Source organism: Equus przewalskii, chromosome X (genome assembly GCF_037783145.1).
Source record: "Equus przewalskii isolate Varuska chromosome X, EquPr2, whole genome shotgun sequence".
NCBI classification, from domain to species: domain Eukaryota; kingdom Metazoa; phylum Chordata; class Mammalia; order Perissodactyla; family Equidae; genus Equus; species Equus przewalskii.
This window is the reverse complement of record NC_091863.1, coordinates 727,501-737,500: the sequence shown is the minus strand read 5'-3', so window position 1 is coordinate 737,500 and position 10,000 is coordinate 727,501. Positions and strand designations below refer to the sequence as shown.

The following is a 10,000-nucleotide window of genomic DNA, read 5'->3' as shown; positions in this document are numbered from 1 at the left end:
GAGAAACGGAACCAATAGGATGTCTGTCTATCCATCCATCTATCCATCTATCATCTATCTGTCAATCATCTATCAATCAATCATGTATCAATATGTATCTATCATCTATCTATCATCTACCTATCATCTATCAGTCAATCGTCTATCATGTATCTATCGTCTATCAATCAATCGTCTACCATGTATCTATCATCTATCAATCAATCATCTATCATGTATTTATCGTCTATCAATCAATCGTTTATCATCTATCAATCATGTATCTATAGTATACCAATCATCTATCGATCATCTATCCATAATCTATGTATCATCTATATCAGTCATCTATCAATCTATCAATCCTCTATCTATCATCTACCAATCATCGATCATCATCTCTCCATCCATCTCTCTCTCTGTCATCTATCAGTCATTTATCTATCATCTGTCTACCTACCTACCTAGCTATCTGTCTAGATATCTGCCTGTGGGTCTATCTAGGTATTTATTTAGATCCTATGGGCTCTGTTTCTCTGGAGACCCCTGACTAATACAGAGAGGTATATCTCTCTCACGGAGAGTTCCCATAAGCCCGTCCCCCACCCAGGCACGGCCTCCCCCACCATCAGCCTCCCCACCGGCGGGGACGTTTGTTGCAGTGGATGAACCTACACTGACACGTCATCGTCGTCATTGAGAGCCCATCGTTGCCACGAGGGTTCACTCTTGGTGTTGCCCATTCTACGGGTTTGGACAAACGCTTGATGCCCTGTGTCCCCCATTACGCTATCCTACAAGATAGTTTCACGGCCCTAAAATATCCTGTGCCGTGCCTGCTCCTTCCCCAACTGCTGACACCCATGGATCTCTTTCCTGTCCCCACACTTTTGCCTTTTCCGGGACATCCTAGAGCTGGAATCACACAGGATGTCTATTCTTCATCATCAACCGTGTCGCGCAGAAGGGGAGACGCAGCCCGCCCTGGTCGTTGGAGGCGTCCTCTGCCCGGTGGCCTGTGCACCTCTTGTCTCTCTTGCTTTGGGGGGACTTGTCATGGCTCTTGGCGGTGGCCCACAAGACGCACGCTCATCTGGTGGAGTGGGGCCCACTGGCCACCTCCCCCTGCCATCCGTCATGGGGTCCGTGCCTTGTCTGCCATCTGCACGACTTGGTCCCGTTGTGGAGACGCCGGCCCGAGGCGGATGTGACATCCTCCGGCTGCAGGAAGAGCAGTCATCGCGCCGTTGCACCATCTTGGTTTGGCATCTGTCCGGCCCGAGATCCCGGCTCCCTTCTCTCCAGCTTGCTGGAGGCGATTGCTCAGCTCACAGAGGACTTCCCTCCCTTTCATCCGGGTCCCAGCTCCACGGGACGGCCATCGGCACCTAGTTGGGGTTTTTTGTTGCACGAGACCTTTTATCCTTTGTGCCAGTTAATTTTTTTTTTAATTATTTTATTGAGGTCATAATGGTTTATAACATGGTGTAATTTCAGCTGTGCATCATCTGTCAGTTTCTGTGTAGACGGCATCACGCTCACCACCAATAGCCTGGTTTTTATCCATCACCACAGGCCCGTGCCCCTTTCTCCCTTTTGCCCGCCCTCCGCCTGGTCACCACCCATCTGTTCTCTTGGGTCCATGTGTCTGTTTAGCTTCCACAGATGAGTGGAATCATGTGACGTTGGTCTTTCTCCGTCTGGCTTATTTCACTTAACGTCGTACCCTCCAGGTCCATCCGTGTTGTGAAGGGGACAATTTTGTCTTTTTTCTGGCTGAGTAGTATTCCTTTTATATATATACCACATCTTCTTTATCCAATCTTCAGTCAATGGGCACTTGGGTTGCTTCCACGTCTCGGCTGTGGTGAATAATGCTGCCGTGCACAGAGGGGTGCAAACATCTTTTCAAATTAGTGTTTTCATGTTCTTTGTGTCAATATCCAGAAATGGCATAGCCGGATCGGATTACTATTTTGAGATTTTTGAGGAATCTCCCTGCTGTTTTGCACAGTGGCTGCACCCGTTTGCGTTCCCACCGGCAGTGGATGCGGGTTCCCTTCTCTCCAACATTTGCTATTTTCTATCTGGGTGATTATCGCCGTTCTAATGGGTGTTAAGTGATACCTCCTTGTGGTTTTGATTTGCGTTTCCCCTGATAATTAGTCGCGTTGAACATCTTTTCACGGGCCGGTCGGCCATCTGTCTATCTTCTTTGGAGAAAAACATCTGTTCCTCTCCTCTGCCCATTTTTCGATCGGGTTTTTTTTTCTTTTTTTTTTTTTAAATCTCATGGTGGTTGAGTTCTAGGGCCCGTGTCCAACTCGCCTCCTAGGAAGAAAGGGAGATGAATTGAGCGTGCGAGCGTCCGGTTGTCCTGGGGCGTCCCGGGGGGGTTTCTCTGCAGTGGTGTGGACCCCGTCTGCATAGGCGTGAAATGAGAGACATCCTGGGAGCAGGCAGTGCGCATTCACCGTCATAAGGTCCAGTCACGTGCTGCATCGTGGCGTTTCGGTCCACGACAGGCCGTGTAGACAGTGGTGGTCCCGTACATCAGTGGCAGACAGCCTAGGTGTGTCGTCGGCTGTTCCATCCAGGTCTGTGTAAGTGGACTGTGGTGTTCAGAGCTAATCTTCCTCAAAAGAAAAAAAAAAGAAATGCCATCCCCTAAGGACGCGCTTGTCGGAACGCGTCCCCACTGTCACCAAACGCACAGCCGCCCATCCCGTCTCAGGAATCCGTGAGCTCCTTTGGAATATTACTTCTGGCTCGTGGTTCTCGTGTCCTCACTCCCACTGCGGAGTTTTCCGCCACCAGCTCTTAAAAGACGCCCCGCCTCTCTCCTCCTGCTGGGAGGCCCGTGCTGTGCATCCTGGACCACTCCATACTGTCTGCTCTTGGAAGCTCTGCTTTTATTTTTTCCCCCTTTTTTTTTTAAAAAAATAGTCTCTTTAGCGGCCAGCCAGGTGGCGTAGTGGTTAAGTTCACACGTTAGGCTTTGGTGGTCCGGGGTCGGCAGGTTCGGATCCCGGGTGTGGACTTAGCACCGCTCGTCAAGCCACGCTGTGGTGGCGTCCCACATAAAATAAAGGAAGGTGGGCACAGATGTGAGCTCAGGGCCAGTCTTCCTCAAGTGAAAAGAGGAGGATTGGCAACAGATGTGAGCTCAGGGCCGGTCTTCCTCACATACATACACAAAATTCTCTTGTATTTTAGCTAATTTTCTTTTTTTTTGAGGAAGATTGGCTCTGAACTAACTGCTGCCAATCCTCTTCTTTTTGCTGAGGAAGACTGGCCCTGAGCTAACATCCGTGCCCATCTTCCTCTACTTTATACGTGGGACGCCCACCACAGCATGGCTTGACAAGTGGTGCCATGTCCGCACCCAAGATCTGAACCGGTGAACCCTGCTGTGCCACTGGGCCGGCCCCTAGAGTAATTTCTATTGACCTAAACTTTCCTTGTTTTTTTTTTTTTGCCTCAATTGGGGTGAGTCTGCTAATGAGCTGTGGAAAGAATTCTTTAGCTCTGGTATCAATTTTTTTATGTTTACTTCTAGCATTTATTTACACATGTTAGATACTTAATATTTAAATATATTACACATTTTATATATTTGTATTAAAATAAAAGTATTTATTTTTATATTACTCATTTTATTAAATAATGCGTTACATTTATTTTATTTATTTTCACATATTGAAATAAATGTATAAAATATTTAGCGTTTCAAATATATAAATATATTTTTTACATATGTAAAATAAAATATGTTTATAAATATTTAAGTGTATTTATAATATAAATATTTATTACATTTAAATCAAATATTTAAGTAGAAATATGTATTTCATTTATATTTGCATAAATACATTTTATTACATATTATATTTTATAATATATTTGTTACACACATATATATATTTTACTTTATTTTCACTCTTAGCAGGGCTGTGAAAAAATTCCTGGGCAGTGAGTGTGCTGTCAACCGACAAAGTCTAGGGACCTCTCTTCTAGCCTATTATTATTATCTATTTTATTTTATTTTTTAAACATTTTATTCCTTTCAAGATGGATTATTAGGCGATCTCTCCATATTAGATTTCATCTTAGCTTTTTTTTTTTTTTTTTGAGTTTTGGTGAGGAAGATTGGTCCTGAGCAAACATCTGTTCCTAATCTCCCTCTTTTTGCTTCTGTCCTCCCCAGAGCCCCAGCGCACAGTTGTGTATCCTAATTCTGGGACATTCTAGGTCTTTGATGTGGGACGATGCCACAGCATGGCTTGATGACTGATGTGTAGGTCTGGGCCCAGGATCCGAACCAGTGAACCCTGGGCTGCCGAAGCAGAGCGTGCGAACTTAACCTCTCGGCTGTGGGGCCGGCCCCTAGTCTGTGATGTTTTAACTGTTAGGTTTTACCCCTTCGCCCTGCCTTGAGGGGAACCATCAGCACGGCTCATCTTCTTCTTGGTAATCCTGGGAGCTGTAGGATGGTCCCTCCAGGTAGAGACTTGAGGGCGCATCTGGCCTCATGGTATACAGTCGGCGCTGCACAGCGCTTACGATGCATTCCGAACAGGTCCCCCTGCCTTTCCAGGAGGGACAGTGGATGCCCAGAGGATGAGACGTGAAGCTGTGATGCGCACTGTGCAGAAGCCCATTGGGAAGTGGGGGCCTCGGTCACCCCGTTGGGACACCCACGCTCCTCCCCTCGCTCTTGGACTTTGGGTCCTCCCCGTCTCTCGTCTGTAAGTGGAAGACTGAACTGGATCTTCTCCTTCCCTGGGGCGCCATCTTGGAATGCTTCCACACGACCTCAATACCCTAAGGGAACAGTGTTGTCGTGAATGCTGTGCGTCTTCCCAGGAACCAAACCCAAAGGAGGGTGGGAATCCCTTTGAACAGAATCAAGCCTCGGTGTCTGGAAACTTTGTGGGGAGCCTGACGGAATCATTTGGGGTCCTTATGGTGTTGTCCCAGGGGATGGACACGCTCTTTCTGATGGACGCTGTGCTGGGAAACATGGATCTCAGGACCGGGGCGGGAGTGTCCTCGGAGCCTCTGGGGAACTGTGGGTGTCTCAGCATCCTTGTCAGGGTTTTCCTTTCTACGGTTCTTTTTTCGTTTGATGAACCAGAATGCCTGACTGCGGTGGTGGGTGCCGATTGAAAGGAGGCGTGTGTTGTCCTCACTTATTGGAAGGATTTTCTAACAAGTGCATCCAACCCGGCCCCTGGCCACTTGGGTGTATTTTTATACAAGCAGTTATTTTGGCCAACTTTCTCTCTAGGGGGTTCGTTTTTTTTCTTGATTTTTAAGAACTCTTTACATATTAGGAAAATAGCCCTTTGATAACAGTTGCAGATTTTCTCCTCGTTCATCATTTATTTTTGACTTTGCTTGTGGTTTCCTGTTTTGCCTTGTAAAACGTTCTTTAGTGGTGAAATTTATCTACTTATTCTCAATTTCGACTTAAAATTAGGAAGGCGTTTGTTACTCTGAGGTTAAGAATAAATTTGTTCCTGCTTTCCTCTAATATTTTCGCTGTTTAACTTCTTTCCCTTTATTTTGAGGGGTGCTGGGAGGTATGGGTGTCGTTTTATGTTTTTCCATAGATCTATTTAGGTATCTCAACACCGTTTTATTAAAAAAAAGTCCACCTTTGCCACCTTTATCGTTTCTTAAAGCTCCCGAGGGTAGCTGGTTCCTACAGATAGCAAGCAACTCACCCAGGAGCATGCCTTTAAAATGCAAAGTCACCAATCCAGACCCCACACCCCACCCTGCTCCTCCACGGGGCTCTTGTGCTCTGCGTCACCATCCCCCTGCCCTAATTTCCGGGGATCAGGACCAGAGAACTAGGGACAGCCCCTACGCTCCAGAACCTGCTGAAATTATTCACACTAACCCATCCCAAGCCCGCTCACCCTGCCTTCCCCATTCCTTCCTGTGCAAAGCCCAATAAAATCTCTTGTCTGCTTTTCCCCACTCCCTCTGCCTCCCGACCTACTCTGGTGGGTCCCCGTGTGGCCCTGCATGCCGTGGCAGGCCCCCATCTCTTGGGAGCTCTGAGGAACAGACTCACCGTTCAACGGCGGTCATCTCCGGGTCTCTTGGCCTCGTCGTACCTGAATAATAATAAATCTTATGTTTGCAACACAACCTGAGAAATGCATTCTGCCCAGCGCTGCCCGAGAGTCACATCCACAGCTGTCCATGGTGTGGGTCGTTTGGACCTGCCTGCAAATCATCTTGGCAGCATATTCCTGCAAAGGCCGCCGCTGGAGATGGGCAGGAGTTTATTAGGTATCTTGACCGGGCCCTAATGACTCAGGGCTCACCCACCGTGCCACAGTCCCACATCCCGAGCCTACAGGAATCCAAGAGGAACCCAACCGCGAATACTGAACCGCGAATACTGAACCGCGACTCCCATTGGTATCACACGCTCTCTTACGACTCCGTTCTTACAAACGTGTATTCTGCTCTGAAAACTGACCTTCGTGTGTTTTCTTCTTCTTCTTCTTCCGCAGTTTTCTCCCCACAACCTGACCGTGTGGCTATAGTGACCGGAGGGACCGACGGAATTGGCTATTCGACGGCCAAGTATCTGGCGAGGCTGGGCATGCACGTTATCATAGGTGATGGTTTTTCCACTTCTGCTTTGTCTGTGTCCTCATCTCCTCTTCTCGTCAGGACCCCAGTCCTGTTGCATCAGGACCCGCCCTCGTGACCTCATTTGACCTCCGTCACCTCCCCAAAGACCCATCTCCACACACAGCCCCATCCTGAGGTCCTGGGGGTCAGGACTCCAACCTGTGAATTTTAGGGAGACATCATTCAGCCCATGCTAGAATCTAAACAGGTTTTTAAAATAGAAGCTTCTTCCACCGCTGTACCCTGTGGACTCTGTATTTTCCGTTCTTCTTTTTGAAAATCTCTTTAATCACTTGTCTTGGTCCCTAACTTCTCTTGGAAAATGAGAAGCTGGGGAAGAGGGGACCGTTCAAAATCTTCCCAGCCAATTGCTTACCTGGCGCGGAAGTTTCACTCAGCTGGCAAAAATGACGTGGAGATTGGCTTTGGGGGAAAACAACAACTTAATGTTTGCTATGCCCACTATTGACACCACCTGCATTTAATTAATAACTTTTATGATGTCTGTTTTTATAAAAAGCATACTACAGGTATCGATTTAGATGTCAAGATTACTTCCACGTAAGACTTTCTAGAACATTACCCAAGGGCATTCATTTATTCATGATCGATTCATATCTTTCTCCCATTTTTCCTCCTTGTTTTGTGCGCCATCATTTATTGAAGGAGATTACGGATCAGACACGACACTTGGGGCTGGGGTTTTTAACACAAGTGCATCTCACTCCTTCCAGCGTCCCGACGAGCTCGGTCCACACCTGGATTTCCTCTTTTCTGGTTTGTGGGCTCCTTGGCATCGGGTGACACCTAAAAATGCCAACTAAAGTCCATAATATTATAAACCAATTATATCAAAATGCAGATGGAAAAATATGTAAGAAAAACACAAACTTGCCACGTAATCGTATACATTCAATCTTTAGACCACAAGGAGTATGGCCTTCTGGTGAGTTGAGTAACTTCTACGATTTGGAGCTACCATGAGCATCAACTCTATTTTGGGTCATCTTCGACAACTCAACCCTGGTATGAACAGATCTGTGGTTTCTGTGGGTGGCCGAGCCATAGATCCTGCTCTTACCTCAGTGTCTTATCCATTCCATTGGCGGTCAACCACAACGATGTTGTCAACTCCTCCCCATGAAAACTCACCGACCCTCTGGGTTCCATGTGGAACCTCCCCAGGGGTGTCTTGACCCAGACAGGGAACCCCAGTTTTGGCCAGTGTGGCCTTCTGCTCTCCTCAGAGGGCTGTGGCTCACATGGGTGCACCCAGCTCTTCGCTCAGTCCAATAACCAAATCGGGCTCCTCTTCTTAAATTTGAATCATGGTTTTATTCTTTTTTGAAAGAGTGTGGTTTCTTACAGTGATTCCTTTCCTCAAATGGGCATCTTTCTCTCATGAATGACGGGGTCTGTAGAATGGCGCCCATGTTTTTGGGAGTTTTCGGAGTAGTAGATCACTTCTGAGTCTGCTTCATTGTTCTTTTTCCCCATCCAAGTGTTCTTTGCTTCAGGAATGTGTCTAAGTCCACTTTCTTCATAGATGTGGAAATGTTAAAAGTTTTTGACAACTCCTAAAATTACCGACGTTATCAGTGCCCTTAACTCCCCCTGGATGAAGATGGGTTGGTTGCAGACAGGGAGGTCCTGTGGGAGAGGGCAACACACCTGAGGGCATATTTCTGGAGCTTCCTATCAACTCTAGCACCTTCATGAGCAAATCAAGGAGATAGGGCATGGGAGCGGTGGGGGCGGGGAAATCTACTTGAGCTAACTCTGAGAGTTACCTGGGAAACTTGGAGATGGTGATGGCTTCCAACCCCCGATTTGGATTTTCCATGTTGGGTTGGGCCTCTGTTGTGGCACAAAAGGCATAATAAACTTTTCACGGTTTTCCATGACTTGCATTTCTGCCAATATTTGGGATGACTTGATCAAAGATATGTCGGCTCTCAAATAGGAAGAGCGATAGGTCTCCTCGGAGGGCCTGCTGGACCTGAGGTAGCAGTGGAAAGATGCTGGGGGAGCAGGATGGGGAGACACCTCCCAGTCTGAGCAAAGGGGGAGGGTTGGCATCTAGTAGTGCTTATTTCTGCACCTGCGACTCCTCCAGCCGAGTGATCTTCTTCATCTTCTTAATTAGTGGCAAAACTAGGCAACGTTGGGATACAAAGAAAAGTCCCATTTCTCTTTTTGCCTCAGTGTCGTGTTTTAGGTTATGATGACGTCTAGATAGTTGAAGTCATGATGAGCTCTAGTTGGGTAGGTCATGAGGAAGTTTAGTTATGTGGTCATGGTGAGGTCTAGTTGGGTAGGTTATGATGAGATCTAGTTGGGTAGGTCCTGAGGAGGTCTACGTGGGTTAGGTCATGGTGAGATCTAGGTGATTTAGGTCATGATGAAGCCTAGTTGGGTTGGTCATGATGATGTCTAGTGTGTTAGGTCGTGATGAGGTCTAGATGGGTTAGATCATGGTGAAGTGTAGTTCAGTTTCGTCATGATGAAGTCTATTTCGGTAGGTCATTATGAGACCTAGTTAGGTAGAGCATGATGAAGTCCAGTTGTGTAGGTCATGATGAAGTCTAGTTGGGTAGGGCATGATATCTAATTGGGTAGGTCTTGATGAGGTGTAGTTGGGTTGGTCATGATGAGGTCTAGGTGGATTAGGTTATGGTCCAGTGTAGTTGAGTTGGGACATCATCAAGTCTATTTTGCTAGGTCGTGATCAGGTCTCGATGGGGTACGTCATGGTCGGGTCTAGTTGAGTTAGGTCATTGTGAAATCTACTTGAGTAGGTCATGATCAAGTCTAGTTGGGTAGTTCATGATGTGGTCTAGTTAGGAAGGTCACAATGAAGTCCAGTTGGGTAGGTCATGATGAACCCTAATGGATAGGGCATGATGATATCTACTTGGGTAGGTCATGATGAAGTCTAGATGGTTTAGGTCATGGTGAGATCTAGTTTAGTTTGGTCAGAATGAAGTCTAGTTGGGTAGGTTAGATGATGTCTCGTAGGTCATGATGAGGTCTAGTTGGTTAGGTGCTGATGAGGTCTAGTTGCATAGGTCATGATGAGTTCTGGTGAGATTGCTGATGATGAGGTGTAATTTCGTAAGTCATGTTGAGGTCTCGATGGGTTAGGTCATAGTGAGGTCTAGTTGACTTAGGTCATGATGATGTTTAGTCGGGTAGATTCAGATGAGATCTAGTTTGGTAGGTCATGGTGAGCTCTAGTTGGGTGTAGTCATCGTGAAGTCTTGTTGGGTAGGTCATGATGATGTCTACTAGGTCATGATCAGCTCTAGTTCGGTAGGTCAGATGATGTGTAGTCTGGTAGGTCATGGTGAGGTCTAGTCAAGTT

The 10,000-nt window shown here is 46.7% G+C and overlaps 1 protein-coding gene across 3 annotated transcripts in view; it reads left to right on the top strand.

Moving 5' to 3' along the window:
• The window catches only part of DHRSX (dehydrogenase/reductase X-linked), a 136,280-nt gene that overhangs the window by 18,101 nt on the left and 108,179 nt on the right, over positions 1-10,000 (top strand). For all 3 annotated transcript variants that reach the window (XR_011536002.1, XR_011536001.1, XM_070604885.1), the window contains exon 2: positions 6,513-6,620. Coding sequence is in view for 1 of the 3 variants with exons in the window: in XM_070604885.1 (XP_070460986.1) it covers positions 6,513-6,620 (108 nt within the window). In the remaining 2 variants the exon portion in view is untranslated. The remainder of the gene's footprint in view (positions 1-6,512; positions 6,621-10,000) is intronic.